This window comes from Pituophis catenifer, unplaced genomic scaffold (assembly GCF_029215685.1).
Source record: "Pituophis catenifer annectens isolate HBS135680 unplaced genomic scaffold, rPitCat1.0.hap2 SCAF_11, whole genome shotgun sequence".
Lineage (NCBI taxonomy): Eukaryota > Metazoa > Chordata > Lepidosauria > Squamata > Colubridae > Pituophis > Pituophis catenifer.
This window is the reverse complement of record NW_027256891.1, coordinates 28,283,911-28,306,395: the sequence shown is the minus strand read 5'-3', so window position 1 is coordinate 28,306,395 and position 22,485 is coordinate 28,283,911. Positions and strand designations below refer to the sequence as shown.

General features: G+C 50.7%; 1 protein-coding gene across 1 annotated transcript; it reads left to right on the top strand.

Annotated features, from left to right (window-relative positions):
* The first annotated feature begins 5,362 nt into the window (after positions 1-5,362).
* LOC139322685 (glycine receptor subunit alpha-4-like) lies at positions 5,363-19,572 on the top strand. The gene is made up of 9 exons (XM_070951872.1): positions 5,363-5,427; positions 7,512-7,642; positions 8,907-8,974; positions 9,340-9,563; positions 10,413-10,495; positions 11,584-11,724; positions 12,885-13,099; positions 16,695-16,844; positions 19,294-19,572. The coding sequence occupies exons 1-9, from the start codon at positions 5,363-5,365 to the stop codon at positions 19,570-19,572; spliced, it is 1,356 nt and encodes a 451-aa protein (XP_070807973.1).
* Positions 19,573-22,485: the final 2,913 nt, after the last annotated feature.

Genomic DNA, 22,485 nt, shown 5'->3' with positions numbered 1-22,485 from the left:
CTCTCATGGCTTTGCGTTCCTTGGTCTCCTGTCCAAGTGAGAAAATCCCAAGGCAGAAGATAGAAGAAGGCCAAGTCAGGTCACATTTGCCTGGACTGGAGATGAGCACTAATGGGCTTACCTGCTCCCTGTACAGAGCAGGGCTGATCATTTGATAATCACTAATCACTGTTAGAAGAAGGCAGGAATGTCCATGGAGATTCTCAGTCGTGCAGGTCATGGGTGCCCCAAAAGTGCTTTTTTCAAAACTTCCTGCTTTTTTTTTTTTTAATTTGATTTATATGCCGCCCTTCTCCGGAGACTCAGGGCGGCTGCGTTAAGCAATAGCCTTCATTCTTTTGTATATTTTATACAAAGTCAGCTTATTGCCCCCACAAACTGGGTCCTCATTTCACCTACCTTAGAAAGGATGGAAGGCTGAGTCAACCTTGAGCCTTGGAGAGATTCGAACCAGCAGAAATTGCAGGCAGCTGTGTTAATAACAGGGTGCACTAAACCACTGTACTATCAAGGCTTTTTCTTTGAAGACGTTTAGCTTCTCATCCAAGAAGCTTCTTCAGTTCCTCCATTCCCCACCATCCAGTCAGAGCTGGAAAAGTTTCTTAGATGAGAAGTGAAACGTCTTCAAAGAAAAACCAGAAGGACTTGAAAAAAGCACTTTTGGGACAGGAAGGCAGGAAGCAGCTGAGGCTTAACGGAGATGCTTAGGAGAGCCTCCAGACTCCTGGTCATGCCAAAGACAGATATCAGGTCCTCCTTCTCGACCAGCTTAATTTCCTCACTTCAGTGAAAACACCAAAGGTCCATTCCATCTCTATAGGGCAGCAAGGAGAGGCTATGGGGTGGAATGGAAGATTCAGAGAAGTTCCAGCAAAGTTCCACATAGGCCGAAGCATCTGCAGCTTCATGTCTTTGAGCGCAGCTGCTTCCCACTTGGCTCAGGCCTTGACTGTTTCTGGCTCATTGAAGCCTGCAGGCAATTCCCACTGAAGCCACCCGAGTATTTTTAGCTCCAAACAGAAAGAGCAAAAGTGTCCTCATGTTGGCCAAGATCACCTCTCCAAACTGGGATTTTAAGACCCAAAGGTCCTTTTTCAAGAGGCAACTGGACTTTCTTGGAAGACATTTTGCTTCTCATCCAAGAAGCTTCTTCAGTTCTGAGAAGAGAAGAAGAACATCTTCAAGGAAAAACAAAGTCCAGTTGCCTCTTGAAAAAGCACCTTTGTGGTAACCATGGCCTGAATGACTGAGATTCTCCATAGACTCAGTGGTGCTTTCAAGACCTCTCCTCACGTGGCCAGAGCACCATTGGGATGGTGTTGAGCTCCAAGCTCAACACCAAGGTAATCTTGCAGAAATGCAATGGCAGGTGTGTGATTCCCACCATGGGTTTTTCATGTGCCTCGTCAGCAGAGCCCTGTGTGGGCTGCCTGGTTTGTGCTTGCAGACCAAAGACCAATGTGATGGCAGAAGCTGGGAAAAGAGGCAAATGGAGCCGCTGGTAGTGGTCAGAGAATCTTGGGACAATGTCCAGCCTTACCTTTGCAACCCAGCAGACTCCCAAAGGGGGCTTGCTCTGAGAAGAAACACGATCCCACTCTGCCTCTTCTGGGGAGGGGGTGTTCAGTGCAGCCACAGGCTTCCCCCAATGACCAAATTCCAGTTGCTCTTTTGAATGGAAAAGGGTGTGCAGGGAGAGATTTCCACTGTGGAAGGATTGCCCAGCAGGAAGAGGCAAAAGCTTTGGAGCCACACCGTTTGTGGCTGCCTTCCTGAGTCAAACAGCTCATGGTGGCTCATAGCGCTGGCCCAGACTCTCTTAATGGGTAAGGGGCATGCAGTCTGTAGCTGGGTAGCACTGAGCAAGGAGTATGCCCGGCCTGTGCTGGTTACTCAGGGCCTTTAGTGTCTTTGGCTGTGTTGTGGTCCGCCAGCAGCTGCAGAGCTGGCAGCGGAGTCGGACAGTGAGGAGGCTGGGGAGGACAATGGGCCAGTCCTGGAGTCAGGGGAAAGCCCGGACAAGAGTTCTGCATTGGAGGCAGAGATGGGGCCAGGGCCATCTGGGAGCGATGCGCAGACACCGGAGTCTCCAGAGGCAGATAGCAGAGAGGCAGAGGAACAGGAAGAGCCAGCTCCTAGTGCACGCATGCGAAGAACTGCCAGAAGGCAAGAGCAGCTAAAGCAAAAAGGATGACTTGGGAGTAAAGCCAGGATATGATTGGCCCCTCCCAGGAGGCTTAAAAGAGCAGCAACGAACATTGCTACATTTGTTTCTTGTAGGCATTTCTTGCTTCTGAACTTTTGCCAAGAAAAGCCTTTGGCAGGGTGCCAAAGGAGACAAAGGTTGGTGATAAGGCCGAAGGACTGTTTATGAAGAATTTGTTTTGGACTTAATTTGGACTAAGATGAGAATGAAGTAATTCTCAGCTGTTCTAATAAAATATGTTTGTTTAGGACTGATTGTGTCTGGTAATAACTACTTGGGCCTCGGTCACAACAGACTGGCACTGAAGGAACTGGAGGAGAGCTTGAGCATCGCCCTGTGGTAAACCGGACGGTCTTTGTCCTGCTCAGGTGGCACACATGGTGGCCTGCTTCGGGACTGCGCCCCATCTTTCTGAATAAAAGAGCTTTTCCCCCACAGCCTTGGCTAGCAGGAAGGAAATGGTGGAAGCCTTCACACGTGGACAGAGCATCTCTGTCTCCTCCATCCTACCAATCATAGTGATTTCATCTCTAGATAGCCATAATGAAACCTTTCTGAGAAATCCAATGTCTGAGCATTTTTAATCCAATTTTCTTCAATGTGATAACTTCCTTTTCCAGTGAAATAAAGATGCTGGGGTCCCAGGACAAGTGGCGCTTCCCCAGCAGCTCACTTCCAAGAATGTCCACCTGCTAAAGGATGCTGGAGTCCCCCTGAAGCCCTCGAAAGGTGTGAGAGCATGCAGGGTCAGTAGGTGCGCCCCATAGCTCCCCGTGGCTGGAGGCCAGTGCGTGGTGGAGCAGAGGGGTGCTTTCATGCCTTCTTTGGCCCATTTTTCAACCATGCGGTGCAGCCAAAGAGAAGCGGCTCATGTTGCTTTTCCCCAGAGCAAGCCAAGGAGCAAAGGCAGGGCATTGCAGGTGCCACTGGGCAGTTGTCCCATTTCTCTGTGCCTGGCTTTAAGCATTTCTTCTACTAAAGTGCAAGGCTGGAAGGGCAGAGAGGGGCACAGATCTGCAGGTGGCCCACTGGCATTGTCACCTTGAGCTGGAGTTGCTGGTCAACCTCCCAAATGACAAATGATTGTCCTGCTATCATGTGCTAATTTTAGCCTTGCAGTGGGAACAAACAGCACTGCAATCTTTTTTGGAATTCACCTGAACTGCTGCAAATGCTCCTGTCTTTCTTCAGAGTCCCCTGTGGTTTGGGAGTGATTTTCTCTTATTACTTCTTCCCTCCCTGGAGAACTGAAAGATTAGGAGGGCGTGCTGAACTGAACCGAAAGATTAGAGGGTCCGGGGGGGGGGAGGGGAGTGTTGAATTCCAAGCAGATAGTTGTGCTTTTTGCCATCCCAGCCCTAGCCATTCCCAAGGGCCCAGTAACCACCTGCCCACTGACCAGGATGGGGAAGTCTGTCCTTCCTTTGTTTTCACTAAAGGCGTTTCTGCAGATCTTAAGCAGGGATGGGGCTGTTAACCTCAAGACTATCTCAGAAAGTTGCCTTGCACTTCTCTTCCTAGGGGGAATCCTCTCTGAAGGTGGGTCTGACTCGCTTCTCCCACCACAGTTTAGAAAGGCCGTTGCACCTTCACACATTTGCTGTGTCACAATACCCTTATAGCATGCAGAATTAGCCAATGTTTCGGCACAATAATTTTAATCTGCCAAAGCACTGGCCCACCCTTGCAAAAGGCTAAACCGGGGGTCAGCAATCTGTGGTTCCGGAGCCGCATGTGGCTCTTTAGGACCTCTGCTGTGGCTCCCTGTCGGGTTATCCCACCACTGGCTGCCCCGCCCCTCACCCTCCCCTCCCCTCCCAGTCACTCCTGAGAAGGTAAGGGCAACGACAGGGAAGGGAGAAGCGGCTGGGGCAGAGACAAAGATACAGAGAGAGGGGAGACAGAAAGAGACAGAGGGAGGGGGGAGAGAGATCAAAAGGGTTTTGTGGTTGCCCGTGTATCGATTCTCTGCCCTAATGACAGGCTGGGTAGGTGTGGCTAGTGGGGATGTCAGGTGACTGGTGGATGTGAGTGACGTTGAGTTGGCCATGCCCACCCAGGTTTTGTGGCTCCCGGTGTTTTCTTTTCTGTGGGAAATGGGTCCAAATGGCTCTGAGTGTTTAAGGTTGCAGACCCCTGGGCTAGACTATCCCAAAACGAAACAGGCTGAAAATCAGTTCCCTTCAGATATCTGGAATATGCCATGATATTATATTTTGAAAGCATCTGGAAGCGGAAACCTCTGAAAATTTTACTCCCCAGGAGTGACAAGGCAGAGTCTTCTAGCTTTGTATGTTAGTATTTCTCTTTGTTTCAATTACAGACTTCAAGCTGAGCAGTATATAATCTGAAGGAGCCAATGAATAATGGGTGAACACAGCACTACATCAGAAAGCGATCTAGTGAAGGAAGTAGTGGACTCGGTTTTGGCAGTGAAAAGGGAGCCCGGCCACTGCTCAGACGGTCCGTCCACAATGGGGTCAAAAGAAACGCGTGGAAAGCCCGTGGAAAGGTAGGAAAAGCCTTCCAGCCCGGTCTAGTCAAGAAAGTCTTCCATTCGCTCCGCGGGGGACGCTTGGGCTCCTTCGTAAGGCGAGAGCTCGGGGATCCCGCGCTCGTCCTGGGAGATGAACCAAGAGCTTCGCCACAGCCTCCTGGTGTCCCGCAAATGCGCCTTCCTTGTCTTCCGGGCGGAAAGGAGGCGGGCGCCCAAACTGCGGGTGGCTTCGGGAAGCTTTGCCCTCGATCCCCTTCGGGCCGGGCAAGAAGGGGCGCTCTGGAATTGCCCCTGCTCCTTGGCTTGCCGTCGGCGCCGTCGAGGCTGAGCCCCGCAAAGAAGCCAGGAGTCGGCTCCCGGAAGGAGGCTGCCAGACCTGCAGCCAAGCGTCGACCGTCGGGGCTGTCCTTCGCGTGGGTGGGCAGCGCCCTCCCCGCTGGAGGCGGGGAGAAGTGAGCCAAGCGTCTCGGGCTCCGGCAAGGCCGATTTGGCCGAAGTCCGGACGCCTCGGTTCGGCACTGTCGCCTAACCCTGCGCGGAAGAATAGCAGCAGGACATGCCCGCACGTCTCCCCGGACTGGAGAGCCCCGCGAGCCCCCGGATTCGCAGCCCCGTGAATCTCGCCGTCCATCCGCTTCGGCCTCAGACCCTTTGGCCTCATGAGGATGCCACGGGCCCACGGGGTGAGATTACCACTCCTGTTCCTGCAGGGCGCTCTCCTCGGGTGAGTGGAGATGGGGGGGGGGGTTTCCTGTCTCGGCCGGGGGGCGGGTTTCTTGGCGGTCCGACTGGGATGCTGCACGTGCGTCGCGGGCGTTTCCTTCCTGAGGCTGGGACCGGTTAAGTCTCCTCCTCGCCCAAGCCTTCACCTTTCTTTCCCCGAGCAACCGGGAAGTTCCGATGTACTCGCAGGGAGAGCCCGCGCGCGGCGGGGTCCGACTCACTCTGGAGCTGCCCCGCAACGGCGCAGAAGAGTTTCCCGAGGCGACGGAGCCGTTCCGAAAGAGGGGGGGACTGCCCGACCTAGGAAGCGGCTTTCCTCTCCTCGGCTGTTTTTCCCGGGGCACCTTCGCCCTCCCCTCCCGGCTTCGCGCCTGGCCGTGAACGTTGGTGGCCTTTGCTCTTAAATTGGTTTCTTGCTTTTCTTCAGAAAGTACCATTTGATGAAACAGGCTGTGCGCGGTTCACGTGAGCCTTTTTTCCAGGTTGAATTGATGAATGGGCCCAAGGTTTCGCCCCCAAAGAGTGAAGAGCCGCCATCCTTTTCTAGCCCACACAAGCTCCAGGGGTGCCCACTTTCAGCTTTCAGCTTCTGTGGGCAAGAGCTCCTTAGGGCCACCTGGACTCTGACCCAGCTGGGTTTGCTGGGTTCTGGGAAGATCTGTGACTTTTATATTTGGGGTTCCCCTCAGAATTTCCAGATAGTCTTTGCTCCTCTTTCCAGGGCTGCTCTTGTTTTTGGAAAACTTTTCGACTGTTTCCCTGGTCTTTGTATTTTAATAGGCAACATTTTCTTTTCAGAGGTTAAAGTAAATTGTCCAGGAGCAAGTTAGTCTTACAAGAAATGTCTTAGGCCTCCTAAAACTGCTAGGAAAAAACCAAATAAGAATTTATGGATGGCTGCAGGTGGGTGGGGGAGGGTTGGGTTGGGGGTGGAGAGAAAAATGGCCATGTGCACTTCCTTCGTCTCAGAGGCTGAGGATAGCTCTGTGTGTAAAATGGACCTGGGGGAGCCTTGAGGTGTTCCTTTGCCTGGGTAATGGGGTGGAGGAAGACATGACATCCCTGCAACTCCATAGGGAAAAGGGGGCTCCTTGGGCTGTGAAGAGCTCCATCGATGCCATGTAAGCTTTTCAAGGGCCTTGTGGAATGGCAAAAGAGTGTCAGGACTGCAGCTCTTGGGGCAACAGAAGAAAGCTGACGCAATTTCATTGGCAGTCTTGATTGGTTTCTGCAGTCTGTTGAGTGGCAGTTTGGTTGAAGTGTTTTGACTAGCCAAGCTCTGCCCTCTGAATTCTGGGCAAATTTCTTGAGAGGGAATCTTGTAGTTGTTTCTCCATGAAGGCCGAAATGAGTGTTTCCATGCCACACAGATGCTGGGCCCTGTGGTGAGCATCCCACAAGGTATCACCCCATGGTCCAGGATCCTCCTCACCTGCTTTTTGGCACGCCATCATTTATTTGCTCCGCTCAGGCCAAATGATTCCACAATCAAATGTAGTGCCATCTTGGTGTCAGTATTTATGACCCCAAATCAATGATGAAATCCACATTTTTTTACTACCGGTTCTGTGAGCATGGCTTGGTGGGCATGGCAGGGGAAGGATATTGCAAAATCCCCATTTCCTCTCCATTCCTGGGAGAAGGATACTGCAAAATCTCCATTCCCACCCCACTCTGGGGCCAGCCAGAGGTGTTATTTGCTGGTTCTCTGAACTGCTCAAAATTTCCGCTACTGGTTCTCCAGAACCTGTCAGAACCTGCTGAATTTCACCCCTGCCCCAAATCCTCAGCTCTGGGGGAATGGGACAGGGAAGAAATGTTGTATCTGTACCTGCTCCCCATCTGGGGTTGTTTCCTAGCAGGTGATCTCTACAGAAAACTAACATCTCTCCTTGTGCTGCAGAAGGAGAAGGCAACCCCAACTGGGACTTAAACTTAAAGTTCTAGATTTGCATGACACTCTAAAATACATTAACCAGGTCACAGGTGGCTTTCTGCTTGGTGTGCGTCCCATGAAGAAGGTGTGTGCGTGTGCAACAACTGTCAGACTGACACCTGCTCTATTCTCTTCCCCACCACCCCCAGATTTGTGGCAGGGAAAGAAGTCAAATCGGCCCTGCAGAGCCTCCCCCAACCGATGTCTCCCTCCGATTTCCTAGACAAGCTGATGGGCCGGAGGTCGGGCTACGATGCTCGGATTAGGCCCAACTTCAAAGGTAACGTATGAGCCGCTGCAAGACAACCTGGATTCCTCTGGGCAGCAGTGAATTGAGACCCTGCCCTGAGACAGAGAGATCTTTCCCACCCCCTCTTCAGCCTGTGAAGGGCTTGCAGCACCTGGAAGCAGCTTCCCAAGAGCTGGCAGGGCCAGAGGTGCCTCAGTTGAGGGTGAAGCTTCCTGGCTGTCCTGCTTCCCTCTGAAAAGGGAGAGAGAGGCTGGGTTGCTGCAGAAAGCACCTTCCAGGGAAGCTCCCCAGGCTCCTCCTGGAGGGAAGCACCCTTTCCAAGAGCCGCTCAGCCTTTGTGCCACCTTCCTGTTTTCCTTCACCTCTTAACAAAGATGCTCCAAAAACATGATGACCCAGGAATGGAAGAGCGGTCCCACCACTGCAACCCTCCTCCTCCCTGGGATCAACTGGAGAGGATGCTGGGGGTGGCTGAGAAGGTAGTTGTGCTTCATAGTGTGGTTGTGGGTCAACTGCTTGGCAAGTAGAAGGCTCTGTGCTTTGTTCTTGTTGATTCACCCGAGAGGAAGGTCCCAGGGAGCTGCCGCACACCTTTGCCTGAGATCTTGAGGAGACATAGATATGAGGGTGTTTATGTGACAGACTTATGAGGGGCAGGAGTCTCTGCATTCAGAAGACCACCAGCCTGATTTTCCATCAAACTGTTTTATGGGTTCTCCACTTCAAGAAAATCATATTAAAAAAGGCAACACAGGGGAAATGTAATCAGGGTGTAGGAAACATGGATGACATTGTGAAATTGGACAGAGAGAAGTTGGTTTTCTCAATCACTGAAAATTAGAACTGGGAAACACACACACACACCCTTATAAGCTGAATGGGAGCAGATGTATGACAGATCAAAAGAGAGCATTTGTTCCTTCAATACATCATGGAGCTGTGAAATTTATTTCCACAAAATGGGGTGATGGCCATTGACTTCATACAGGGGATAAATTAACAGATGGCTGTTGAAAGAGATTGGGTGAATTCATGGAGGACAGGACTGCTCTACTGGAAGCTCTTGCTTTTGAAGACCTCATGTCCAGTCTGGGTTGGGGAGCTGAGATTACAACTGCAAGGGTGGCGAATGTATTCTGCTTGGAAAAGCCATTTGCTTCTTCCCTGGACTGTGACAGTCCTTGATCTGATCCAGCCAAATGGTTCTTACATTCTTATCTGAGTGGGACCCATCATCAGACTTCAGTAGCTTTATAACATGCCAGCCATGAGTCCTCTTTTAATTTCCTCACAGGCCCACCCGTCAATGTGACATGCAACATCTTCATCAACAGCTTTGGTTCAGTCACAGAAACGACTATGGTAAGACTTAGCCCGCCCTTCTCACCTTCTCTCTGAACCCAGCCGAACACTGCAGCACCTTTGGTCTCTAGAAGCTGCAGGTTTGGGAGGAGCCCGGTCGACAGGTGCCAGCTCTCCCTGACTACTCTGGCCTTGGAGGACTGTTTCAGGATAGCAGTTGGTGACCAGGGGTGCCGGAGGAGCAAGAGGGACAGAAGAGCTGAAGAGCAGCCCTGTGCTGGGCCCTTGCAACTGCCACTTCCAAGCCCCTCTCTGCCCCCTCCACCAGGCACCTCTCCTTTGCTGCAGTTCTTGTCCTAGCTGCCAACAGGCCGGCCTTCTCTCACCTTGGCTCCACCCATGACAGCTTCTGTTGGCTCTTTCAGGATTATCGGGTCAATGTCTTTCTGCGGCAACACTGGAATGACCCCCGCTTGACTTATTGGGAATACCCCGATGACTCTCTCGATTTGGACCCCTCCATGCTGGACTCCATCTGGAAGCCAGATCTGTTCTTTGCCAATGAGAAGGGAGCCAACTTCCATGAGGTCACTACAGACAACAAGCTTCTGCGCATTTTCAGAAATGGGGGTGTGCTGTATAGCATTAGGTATCCGTTTCAACAACATCTTGTTCAGCCTAACTACTCACAAAATATGGCTCAGCATCAGGGGTGAAATATAAAATTTTACCCTACCGGTTCTGTGGGCGTGGCTTGGTGGGTGTGGCAGGGGAAGGATACTGCAAAATCTCTATTCCCTCCCCACTCCTGGGGGGAAGGATATTGCAAAATCCCCATTCCCTCCCCACTCCTGGGGGAAGGATATTGCAAAATCTCCATTCCCTCCCCACTCCTGGGGAAAGGATATTACAAAATCCCCATTCCCTCCCCACTCCTGGGGGAAGGATATTGCAAGATCTCCATTCCTTCCCCACTCCTGGGGGAAGGATATTGCAAAATCCCCATTCCCTCCCCACTCCTGGGGGAAGGATATTGCAAAATCCCCATTCCCTCCCCACTCCTGGGGGAAGGATATTGCAAAATCTCCATTCCCTCCCCACTCCTGGGGAAAGGATATTGCAAAATCTCCATTCCCTCCCCACTCCTGGGGAAAGGATATTACAAAATCCCCATTCCCTCCCCACTCCTGGGGGAAGGATATTGCAAAATCTCCATTCCCTCCCCACTCCTGGGGAAAGGATATTACAAAATCCCCATTCCCTCCCCACTCCTGGGGGAAGGATATTGCAAGATCTCCATTCCTTCCCCACTCCTGGGGAAAGGATATTGCAAAATCCCCATTCCCTCCCCACTCCTGGGGTCAGCCAGAGGTGGCATTTGCTGGTTCTCCAAACTACTCAAAAATTCCTCTACTGGTTCTCCTGTCAGAATGTGCTGGATTTCACCCCTGCTCAGCATGGTCCTGTTTGACTGTCCTATTCTTTCTCTTCCCCATAGGCTGACTCTTATCCTCTCCTGCCCAATGGATCTCAAGAACTTCCCTATGGACATTCAGACATGCACCATGCAGCTGGAGAGCTGTAGGTAGTTTTATGTAATTGTAGCATCAACAGAGTCCTTGGTGCTATACATCAGAGCCACTGTTCCCGAGTTATACTCACTTGATGGGCAATGGGAATTAGTCCTAGGTACAAGGAGTAGTATGGTGGTTTACACAGTATGATTAGGTATAGCGGTTGGATTTGCACAATATGCTGAGCTTCATTAACAGTAATCTTGGATCATCGTTATGGCTTAACCATTCTGTGGGGCAGTCAGTGCATTGCACAAACTCAGAACCTGGGTTGATAACTGTTTTATTGGGTATAGTTAAGGGTTTTACATTGGGTGAAACAAAATTGATATTGTATATGATAACGGCAGCAAGACTGTTGATAGGTAAATACTGGAAGAATGAAGCTTTGCCCACTATCGAGGAATGGACTGTGAAGATGGCCAGTTTTGCAGAGATGGCGAAGATTTCAGCGTATTTAAAAGATTGTTCACAAGAGACTTATGAATGGGAATGGAAAAGGTGGATAGAATATGTTCAGAACAAATATCAAACTAGAAAGTATCAAATAGCTTTTATTTGAAAATAATGTATTAGAAATATTTTAATGCAAAGGGATAAAGAGGAAAAATTTTATAGGGGGAGGGACGGGTTCAGGCTTATATATTAGTGTCATTAGTTATGAGTAAGTAATAGGGAAGTCTGGGGGGGGAGGGTTAGGGAGGGTTAGGGAGGATGGGAAGTTTGGGGCGGGAGGTGGGGGGTGAAAAAGGGGGTGAAAATGTAATTGTAAAACTTTTGCAATATTAAAAAAAAAAAAAAAAAAAAAAAAGAACCTGGGTTGAAGCTATAGCTAGATGGGGGTAGCCAAAAAGTTCAATAAGGAGGGATCTGGAAGGCCCAATAGAAAGATGGAGCTGGAAGCCGTGTTGCCTGGGCACGTCAGACAACCTGAGCAATGGAACCCCAGGTGGACATCATCCCTCTACATTAGAGGAGCAATGAAAGGTGGAGGGGGGGGGAAAGAGAAGGGCTGGCTCTATGTGGAGTGGTGGGTGGCTCCGCTCTACCTCTTCTCCGGGTTCCTTGTGCTGCCTGTCTCTGCTTGCCTTGCAGTTGGTTACACCATGAATGACCTGATCTTTGAGTGGGAGAAGGAGCAGGAGGCTGTGCAGGTGGCTGAAGGCTTGACGCTCCCTCAGTTTATTCTGCGGGATGAGAAAGATCTGGGCTATTGCACCAAATCCTACAACACAGGTGACCAAATCTGTCTGGTGGGAGGAGGCTCAGCTCTTCTCCCAGAGCTAAAAAGGCCCCGTTTGCAGACTGCCTCGAACACTACTGCCCTTCATCCGTCCGTCCATCCATCCATCCATCCATCCATCCATCCATCCATCCATCCATCCACTGTCTGACTCTATCACAACTCTAGGCAAGCATACAGTATAAAACAATCTGATGCGAAGAGGGCAAAAAGGAAACACACACAAAAAAGTAGAAAACAGCTTCTGACAAACCAAACACCCCATATGAAGTCCAAGGCTTGGGGAGAGAACCAGCTTTTAATGAAGTCAGGCCATGTGGGGTCAGAGGGTCTCACTCCATTCTCTGCCGAGCACAGCCTGGGAAAGCCATTAGGCTTCATGGAGGACAATTGCCACCACATCCTATTTTGGGATTGTGATCCGGGTCAGGGGAGTTTATCCCCAATCAGACTGTGGATACAGGTGGCCTGTTGCAAGCTTACCTGGCATCCTGTAATAGCAACGGGAGCCCCCCAGACCCAATTCTCTGGCCTCAGGGAGGAACCCAGAGAACTAAACAGGTCTTACCCAGCAACTCTGCTACTCCCACCTTTCGCTTCTGACTATCTCCACCTGCTGTCATGGCTTGGATAAAATTAGTATCCTCTTCCCTTGCCCCCCTCTGATCCTAGACCACATCCTCTATCTTCTCCCCAGTGGTGCAATCCAATTTTTTTATTACCGGTTCTGTGGGCGTGGCTTGGTGGGCGTGGTGTGGTGTGGCTTGGTTGGTGTGGCTTGATGGGCATGGCAGAGGAAGGATACCGCAAAATCTCCATTCCCACCCCACTCTGGGGACCAACCAGAGGTGGTATTTGCCGATTCTCTGAACTACTCAAAATTTCCGCTACTGGTTCTCCAGAACCTGTCAGAACCTGCTGGATTTCACCCCTGCTTCTCCCCCTCAAAAGTCACAATAACTTCCCCAGCAGCTCTGCCACAGAGTACGTTTCTTTGATGCATCAGCCATCCCACCTCTCACACCCCTCCATTGCCAAGCATCACCTCCCACATTGAAGCCTCTCCTTTGCTTTTCAAGGTGCCCCTCTGGAAAAGGGGTCCACAGGTGACAGGCTCTGCTGTGGCTCACCTCTTTCTCTTCCTTCTCTCCAGGGCAGTTCACCTGCATCGAAGTGAAGTTCCACCTGGAGAGGCAGATGGGCTACTATCTGATCCAGATGTACATCCCAAGCCTGCTGATTGTCATCCTTTCTTGGGTCTCCTTTTGGATCAACATGGATGCTGCACCAGCCCGGGTGGGGCTCGGCATTACCACTGTGCTGACAATGACCACCCAGAGTGCAGGGTCTCGGGCATCCTTGCCTAAGGTCAGGGCCCAGGGCAGGGGATCCTGGAGCACCTTCCCAGCACATGAGTCTCTGGGTGGGCAGGAAGTATGTTTGCTTTCCAAGGGCTTCCCAGCATTCCCACCTAGAGGTGGGACAGAGTGGCCATATCGGAGCCCTCCTATGCTCAGTTGGCCCCTTTATGCTGCTTCCAGCTGTTCCCTCAAACCACAGCATGAAATTACACCAAGAGAAGATCCTAAATATCTCCATGCACCATCCCTGAGCTAAAGGAAGGAACATTATTTTCCTCACACATGTGATTCTTTGGTACACTTCCTTTTGTAAAAGCAGAGACAACCTTCCCTATCCCACTACGTTGACCTACGTGGGAGCCAGGATAGGTAGGCACATGCCACATACCCAATGGCTACCACGGAGGGCCAGGGGTCTCTGATGAACCCTCTGTGCATCTTCAAAAATCTGTTACAAAGCCCAGGAATGACCACTTGAAATCAACCCTCTTCTTTGTGCTACATGCGCTGCACTGCCTCTTATACAGCAAATGAGGCAGGAACAACACAGTGCCTCAGTATACCTCTTAAGGCCAGCAGCACCAAGGGGGTGTTTCGAACTAGGTAAAATGGATGTAGGTAAGGTTTAGATGGCCAGCATTGCAGGCCGAACAGGGAATCTTTCCCATGACTATTTCTGTCTTTGGCTCACCAAAAGGAGGAAAAAAACGTCCTTCCAAGATTTCCAGCCCCATCTGGATCTGAGCATTCGTGAAGCTGAGCTTGTAAAGAGAAGTCCCATTTCTTCCTTCTCTCTTGCTGGGGGAGCTCCCTCCCCATCTCTTCTAGCATCTGCCTCCCATCTGTTCAGACTATTTATATTTCCATAGGAAAAAGCCACTGTTAAACTACACCTTTGGCAGGTGGCCAGGGGGTCTTATTGAGGAAAATCAGATGCCAGCTGGTGCGAGGGGGGAGGGGACTCGGCCTCTGAATGTGAGTGTGCGCTCCTAGGAGGCAAACAACAAATGCCAGAAAGACTTCGCCTTGGCCTGGCCCTTCTATTTATCCAGAAGCAGCTGATCCTGCAGCCATCATTGGCTTCATTTGGGGACAGAATAACCAAATAACAGAGCTGGAAGGGGCTTCTGATCCGACTCCCTGCTCAAGCTGGAGATCCAAGACCATTCTAGACAAATGGCTATCAAAGCTGAGCGGTCCTTGGTGCTCTCTGGGCGGGGTTGTTTTCTTGCAGACATTTCATTACCCAAACTAGGTAGCATCATCAATCTTTCTTAAAACCCTCCAGTGATGGAACACCCCCAATTTCCCGAGGCAAGCCTTTCCATTCTCCCCGTCAGGAAATTCCTCCTTAGTTCTGGTTGGCTCTCTCGTTGATAAGTTTCCATCTGTTACTTCTTGTCCTGCCCTCGGATGCTTTGGAAAATAAGTTGAACCCTTCTTCTATGTGACAGATATTGGAAGATGCTGTCATGTCGCCCCAGTCCTTCTCCTTGTTACACTAGACCTACCCAGTTCCTGCCATTGTTCTTCCTATTTTAGCCTCCAGCCCCTTAATCATCTTTGACGCTGTTCTCTGCATTCTGTCCAGAATATCTGACCAGCATTCCAAGTGCAGTGCAGTATAAAGCAGGACTAGGTACTTTATGTGATCTTGATACCATCCCTGTGTTAATGCCGACCTAGGACCGCATTGGATTTTTTTGCAGCTGCAGCACACTCTGGCTCACATTTAAGGGGTTGTCCACTAGGACTCACCCCAAGGTCCCTCCCACAGTTGCTGCTGTGGTGTTAGGTATCACCTATTCTATTTTGACTTTTCTTGCCTAAATGTAAGACTTCACTTTTCTCACCACTGGACCTTGTGCCTGTCTTTTGGGGTGTTGCCTATTACTGCCAGCTGGGTCAGTACAAATTTAAAACAGAACAGAATAACAGAGTTGGAAGGACCTTGAAGGTCTTCTAGTCCAGCCCCTTGCTCAGGCAGGAAATGCTAAACCATTTCAGACAAATGGTTTGGACATCTCTTTTAAAAACTTCCTGTGTTGGAGCATCCACAACTTCTGGAGGCAAATTGTTCCACTGATTAATTGTTCTGTCAGGAAATTTCCCCTTAGTTCTAGATTGCTTCTCTCCTTGATTAGTTTCCATTCGTTGCTTCTTGTCCTGCCTTCAGGTGCTTTGGAGAATAGCTCAACTCCCTCTTCTTTGTGGGCAATGCCTGAGAAATTGGAACACTGTTATCATGTCACCCCAGTCCTTCTTTTCATAAGACTAGACATGCCCAATTCCAGCAATTGTTCTTTATATGTTTTATTCTTGAGTCCCCTAACCATCTTTGTTGCTCTTCTCTGCACTCTTTCCAGAGTCTCAACATCTTTTTTATATCATGGCAGCCAAAACTGGATGCAGTATTCCAAGTATAGTCTTACCAAGGCATTAAAAAGTGGTATTAATACTTCATGTGATCTTGAGTCTATCCCTCTGCTAATGCAGCCTAGAACTGTGTTGGCTTTTTTGGCAGCTGCTGGCTCATATTCAAGTGATCATCCACTAGGATTCCAAGATCCCTCTCACAGTTACTACTATTGAGTCAGGTGCCACCTATATTATACCTGTGTATTTGGATTTTCTTGCCTAAACATAGAAGCTTACTTTTTTCACCACTGAATTTTATTTTGTTAGTTAGCACCAAATGTTCAAGTCTGTCAAGATCAGGGGAGAAATCTACTTACCTTCCTTACCAGTTCGGAAGTGCACATGCTGTGCACATGCGCTCACTTCACTTGCGTGCATGCACGTCACATGCACGCACAGACTCTCTGTGCATGCGCAAAACCGTCTGCACGTGCACAGAAGGTAAAGAACACATTTACTTCCTGGTTAAAACCAGGAAGTAACAACACCCAGGCGGGTGGGTGGAGCTTTGCTCCGCCATCGTTACCGGATCGCCAAACCACCCGGCACGATCACTACTGGATCGCCAGATCCAGTCCGAACCGGGAGGATTTCACCCCTGGTCAAGATCCTTCTGTACCTTAAGCCTATCTTCTGGAGTGTTGGCTATTCCTGCCAGCTTGGTGTGGTCTGCAAATTTGATGAGCTCCCCATGTATCCCCTCATCTAAAGAGTTTGTGAAGACGTTGAAGAGTGCTGGGCCTAAGACAAAACCTTGGGGTACCCCACTGCATGCTTCCCTCCACATAGATGCAATTCCATTGAGGAACCACAATGATGAAGAAATGGCACTGTCCCCAACTCTGGGGTGCTGAACCTGGAGACGGGGTGGTGGGGGTGTGTGCCTGGTCTTTGCAAGACAAGACAAAGCCCTAAAAAACATTCACCACAGGAGACCCACCACACTCCTGGCATCTTGGTGCCTGCCCGGCATGAGGGAGGGATCATACCTTGCTGTGCCAAATGAGAAGTGCTTTAGAAAGTCTTTGGTGCTTTCTTGGGGGGCTGAAACAGAAGCAAGGCTGCCCAAAAAAAAATAGATAGTCGGAACTATTGGAAGCAGTGCTGAAGTTGGGAAGGGGGTTGCTTAGGCAACAGCCAAGAAAGCCTGGGGAGTCACTTGCCCATGCCCCTCTCCTCGGCAGGTCTCCTACGTCAAAGCCATTGATATCTGGATGGCTGTCTGCCTGCTCTTCGTCTTCGCCGCCCTGCTGGAATATGCGGCAGTCAACTTTGTCTCGCGCCAGCATAAGGAGCTCCTGCGTCTGCGGCGGAGCCAACGGCGGCAGAGGATGGTGAGCAAGAGTTGGGCAGGGGGGCTTCTGGGGGGAGGCAATAGGCCCCGTGCTCCCCATATGCCCCTGAGATTGGTTGGAAGGGGAGGGGAGAAGCACCTACCAAGCTAAGCCCTCCTCCCTTGGGTGACTTCTGGTTAGCCAGTCAGAAACAGCTGCTGCTTTGGACAGCATCTTTTTAAAACAAGTGGCTCCTAAAGGATGCCCTCTTTTGTGCTGGCTTTGGTTTTGTTCTTCCCTTGTTTTATTTATTTATTTATTTATTTATTGGTTCAATTTATATGCCACCCTTTTCCGGAGACCCACAGCGGCTTACAATGCGTTAAGCAATAGCCTTCATACTTTTGTATATACCTGTTTAGTATATACAAGCGGCATCACTTCAGGGCAGGCCCTCCACTGATGCCATCTGGGAAGGCAAAGGGGTCTGTGCCAGTTCATCTGCGCTTCTTCCCCTTGGCAGCAGTTGTGCCTTTGCAGCCTTCGCCAGGCAGGAGCTGCCCTCTGGTGCTTGATCAAACAGCTGCAGGCCCCAGTTTCAAGCAGAGCCCTTGGCCAGCCTCTTCCCGCAGGCCCCGTTTTACATCCTCGAAAGAAGGTGGCAATAGAGAGTGCTGAGCTGAGCATCCCCGGGCAGAGCCTCAATCCACGGAAGAGAAGGTGGGGGTTGGCATTCAGAGGCTGGTGGGGGGACACAGAAGTGCTCAAGACCACAGCCTTGAAAGCTGGCATAGGAAAGGTACCAGCAGCGGAGGCTTTGCTGCCCTGGCTTCAGCACTTGGGACTCAGGTGCAACCTGGAAACCAGATAAACCCAGTGGCATCTCACATTCCCCCGTATGATGCTGCCCTTCTCAGTTCCACTCTGGAGGGGAGATGTGCAGGCAGCCTGGGCCAATCCCCCTCCCTGCTGGGGGATGCTGCCCAGTGGTGAAATTTGTTACTACTGGTTCTGTGGGCGTGGCTTGGTGGGGGTTAATATGACTGAGTGGGCATGGGCAACTTTTTTTTTTAACTTTTAAAACCATTTTTTCTACAACCTCTTCAGCCGAACAGGTTGTAAAAAAAATGCTTTTAAAAGCCTCTGACAATCCCAGCGGAGCTGCGCGATCATCAGAGGCTTTTTTTTTTTTTTTACTTTTAAAAGCATTTTGGCCGGTTGTAGAAAAAATGCTTTTAAAAGTTAAAAAAACAGCCTCTGATGATCGCGCGGCTCATCTGGGAATTGGGGCAGGGGGGCAGCAATTTTTGCTACTGGTTCTCCAAACCACCTTCCATCATTGCTACTGGATTGGGCGATCCGGTCCGAACCGGGAACATTACACCCCTGATGCCGCCCCCTCCCAACACTTCCCCGCCAGGCAGCAAGGATACAGCAGAAGGTGGTGGTTTGTGGTTTGTGCATCCAGGATAAAAGGGGGGAGCATGCGAAAAAAATGCTGCCTGTGAGGACATCTGATGATGCTAGGAATTGTGAGCTATTTGCAGAGGAAATAATTTGGCCTGGAACATGGACCTGGCGACATGCAGCAAGGAATGTGTCCCTGCAGTGCAGAGACAAAGCTAAAGGGGTAAGGGAACGGCCATGAAGGAGAGGAAGAAAAGTCACCACCAGGGCAAATGTGAGATCAGGTGGACTGGAGCAGGGGTGAAATCCAGCAGGTTCTGACAGGTTCTGGAGAACCGGTAGCGGAAATTTTGAGCAGTTTGGAGAACCAGCAAATACCACCTCTGGCTGGCCCCAGAGTGCAGTGGGAATGGGGATTTTGCAGTATCCTTCCCCCAGGAATGGGGAGGGAATGGGGATTTTGCAGTATATTTCCCCCAGGAGTGGGGTGGGAATTTTTTTTTTCTTTAATTTATATGCCGCCCTTCTCCGGAGACTCAGGGCGGCTTACAATGCGTTAAGCAATAGCCTTCATACTTTTGTATATTTATACAAAGTCAGCTTATTGCCCCCACAATCTGGGTCCTCATTTTACCTACCTTTGAAAGGATGGAAGGCTGAGTCAACCTTGAGCCTGGTGAGATTTGAACTTGCAGTAATTGCAAGCAGCAGATGTTAATAACAGTGCTTTAGTCCACTGTACTACCAAGGCTCCAAGAATGGGGATTTTGCAGTATCTTCCCCCAAGAGTGGGGAGGGAATGGGGATTTTGCAGTATCCTTCCCTTGCTATGCCCACCAAGCCATGCCCACAGAACTGGTAGTAAAAAAATTTGGATTTCATCACTGGACTGGAGCCCAGGCCAGGAAAATAACTCGAGAAAATGTCCCACTTGCCTTCCCCAGTCACAAGAGGCAAGATGAGGGGAGGGAAAGCAGGTTCATCTGGCAAGATTCCATGGCTTCAGCCATGCTAACAAATGTAGTCCTGAACCGTATGACATTGGCGTCTTAGCCTGGCCAACAGCCGACAACCCCCCTTACTCTTCCGTCCCCCTCCCCAGGAAGAAGAGATGGTGCGCGAGAGCCGCTTCTACTTCCAGGGCTATGGACTGGGGCATTGTCTGCAGCACATGAAAAGTGGGGCAGCCATGGAAAGCCCCATCTACAGCCCACCCGTGCCAGCCTCCCTCCTGCGAGAAGGAGAAATGCTCCGGAGGCGCTACGTGGAGCGGGCCAAGCGCATCGACACCATCTCCCGAGCTGTCTTCCCCTTCACTTTCCTGGTCTTCAACATTTTCTACTGGGTGGTCTACAAAGTGCTTCACCAAGCAGCCCCCTGAGGTCTGAGCAGGACCTTGCCTTGCTGGTGGCTTCCTTGTGAGCTTCCGGGCTGGAGAACACACAAATATCCATTCCTTTCCCAAATGCCGTGCGGAGAAATTTGGCAAATTCTGCACAATGCTCAGGCATGCAAAAGGAAAGTATGGGAAATGTGCCACTGCTGAGCATGATGGAATTTGGGATGGCCGTATTTCATCAGGAGGACCGCCGTGGGGCTGTTTTTCTTTTCTAGATTTATGCTGCTCCCCTAAGGTCCAGGAAGCCTTGGAAGAATTAAAGAAGTGACAGGTAAAAAGAGAAGCTGTAAGTCACCCAGTCCATCTCCCTGCCCAGTGCAGGCATCTGCTAAGCTTTCCCTTACAGGTGTTCAGCCCCTATTCGAAAACCTCCTGCAAGGGGAGCACATCCCTGCAAGATTTTCACACTGCTTTGCAGCAGTTCCCAAGAGGAAATCCCTCCTGAGACCGAGCCGAAATCTCCACAGTGTCAAGGGAGAAGACGTCTCCCTCTGACACAAGCAGCTTTTGTGGTCTGCTCAAGCCAAAGATGGTCGGCTGCTCTAAGTGCTTCTGGCAGGGCTCCAGCTCCAAACCCCAATTGCCCTGGGAGTGACCCTCTGAAGCCCCCCACTGCCCTTTTCCAGTTTGCAAAGCAGCATAGGGTCCAATACAGGGGTGAAATCCAGCAGGTTCTACAGGTTCTGGAGAACCAGTAGCGGAAATTTTGAGCAGTTCGGAGAACCGGCAAATACCACCTCTGGCTGGCCACAGAGTGGGGAGGGAATGGAGATTTTACAATATTCTTCCCCCAGGAGTGGGGAGGGAATGGAGATTTTGCAGTATCCTTCCCCTGCCACGCCCACCAAGCCACGCCCACAGAACCGGTAGTAAAAAAAATTGGATTTCACCACTGGTCCAATAGAACAATTGCCTCCTGTGGTCTGGACACCGCTACTCTCAATGCAGCCCAAGATTACGTCGATTTTTGAGCAAAGGGCTTCGCCCCTGTTCAGCCTGCTCTCCGTATGTCCTCCTCACATGCCAATCCAGCCCGACACCCAGAGTCATGACAATTTTCAGGAACGGGACTTCAGGCAGCACATTTGCAGATCTTCAATTTTGGATTGGTCCAGCATTCAGATCTGTCACAGACATGTTGAATTGCCCCGTGGCCCTCCAAGGTTTTATTCAACACCCTTACCTTGATCTCATCCCTTCCAGGCCGTCCTCTGGGCCCCTTAAAGAAGAGACCGCGAATGGTCTGGCCAAGGATGGAGCCCCGAGGGCCCCTTCCCTATTTGACAGTGCAAAGTCGTTGATCCATTGACCATGGTTGCTCGATCAGTTGCAAGCCCTCAGACTAGCCCACACCTCTAACTCTAACCAGGGCAGGTCCACAAACCCAGCCCCTCTTTTGCCAGCCCCTTTTAGAGCTACAGCCATCCCCTCACCCATAGATCCTCCCAAACCCACTGCAGGAGAGCATTGCCCAGCGGGGCCGTCTAGCTTCCCTCTTCCGGAGCTGTGCCATCAGCTTTCTCGCCCTCTCAGGCCCCTGGGAGAGTCCCTTGGCAGCAGCCTTGCATGCTTATTTATTATTACATCAGTGAAACTTGGCAGATAACAATTGAAAATATTTAAGGCAGGTAACTAACAGAATACAACTCAGAGATGAAACAGCTCAGGAATAATAGCAGAGACTGGCTAGAATATCCTCTGAAACAGTTCAGTTTTCAGCACTTTTCTGAAATGGCTCAGGGGAGGGGCCTGGACTTAGAACCCTCCCAGAAGCATTTGGGACAAGCACTGGGAGCTGCTTCTCCCTGCGTGGCTGGGCTAATTGTGGTGCGAACATGCAGTTGGCAGGCTATCCCAGTGCCAGGAAATCTAGGGCTGCTCGGGGCTAAGGGAGAAATCCACAAGCCTGAGGGATGTATGGCTTATATGCTAAGGGGTGGGAACCACATCATGAAATTTATTGATGGAAAATGTTTGTTTGGCCACCCGCTCAGAACACAACTCTCAGCAGTTCATAGTCGCTGCTTACTGGATTCGGAGCTGCTCAAGTTCCAATGGAAGCAGAGTTACGTGCTGTGTGGAGCGGTTATTTTAAAAGTGCCCTTTTCCTACCAGTTCCTCCCTTGAGGCCACTATGGGTTTACTCATAGTGAGAGAGAGTCCTCTGTCTTCTTGCCCAGAAGCCCTTCGGGTTCCTCCCTTTCTCAGCCTGGCTGCTCCCTGACATGCCGTGGTTCAGCTGCAAATGGCCCTACAGAGCAGGAGCAGCTTGGTGGGCTGCAAAGAAAGAGCAGGAGTGGAAGTGCCCCCTCCCCCAATGCTTGGACTTTAAGATCCAATCCTGGGGCTGAGGCAGCCTCCACCATGTAGGATGAAGCTCCTTGGTGGATCTTAAAGAAGCTGTTAAAATAGAGATTAAGGGCAGGAGCCATGGTAATCTTCACCATTCCAGCCCTCGCCTTCCTGGTGAGGAAACTGCACTTTACCTAAGAAATCAACCTTATACCTGGAGAAGACATGTTGAAACTCCTGAAGTGTGACAGTTGAACAACATCTGGCAGTGAGGAGGGAGGGAGGAAGGGAGGGAGGGAAGGAAGGAAGGAAGGAAGGAAGGAAGGAAGGAAGGAAGGAAGGAAGGAAGGAAGGCCCCTTTGAAAGGCCAAAGAAGATGGGGGGGGCACTGGTTGCACTGGAGCTGAAACAGATGCCACAGGAGCAGCCCAGGCCAGCAGCCTCTTAGTCCACTCCTGGGGCCCTGAAGTTCAATAGGGCTGGGGGTGGGGGCCAGCCTGAACTCTGTCTGGTGGCCCCTTCCTTCCCCATCTCCCCACCTCACTGCGGTGCCTCTACCTTGAGCTGCACCACTTTCTTCTTCCCTGCTACTTCCCAGTTTGC

What these genes read in the sequence shown, in the direction of transcription:
- LOC139322685 (XM_070951872.1), top strand. Translation starts at nt 5,363, where the DNA reads ATGAGGATGCCACGGGCCCACGGGGTGAGATTACCACTCCTGTTCCTG. An exon ending in CACCATGCAGCTGGAGAGCT is followed by an intron (nt 10,496 to 11,583) that starts GTAGGTAGTTTT and finishes CTTGCCTTGCAG; the next exon opens with TTGGTTACACCATGAATGAC. An exon ending in CTCGGGCATCCTTGCCTAAG is followed by an intron (nt 13,100 to 16,694) that starts GTCAGGGCCCAG and finishes TCTCCTCGGCAG; the next exon opens with GTCTCCTACGTCAAAGCCAT.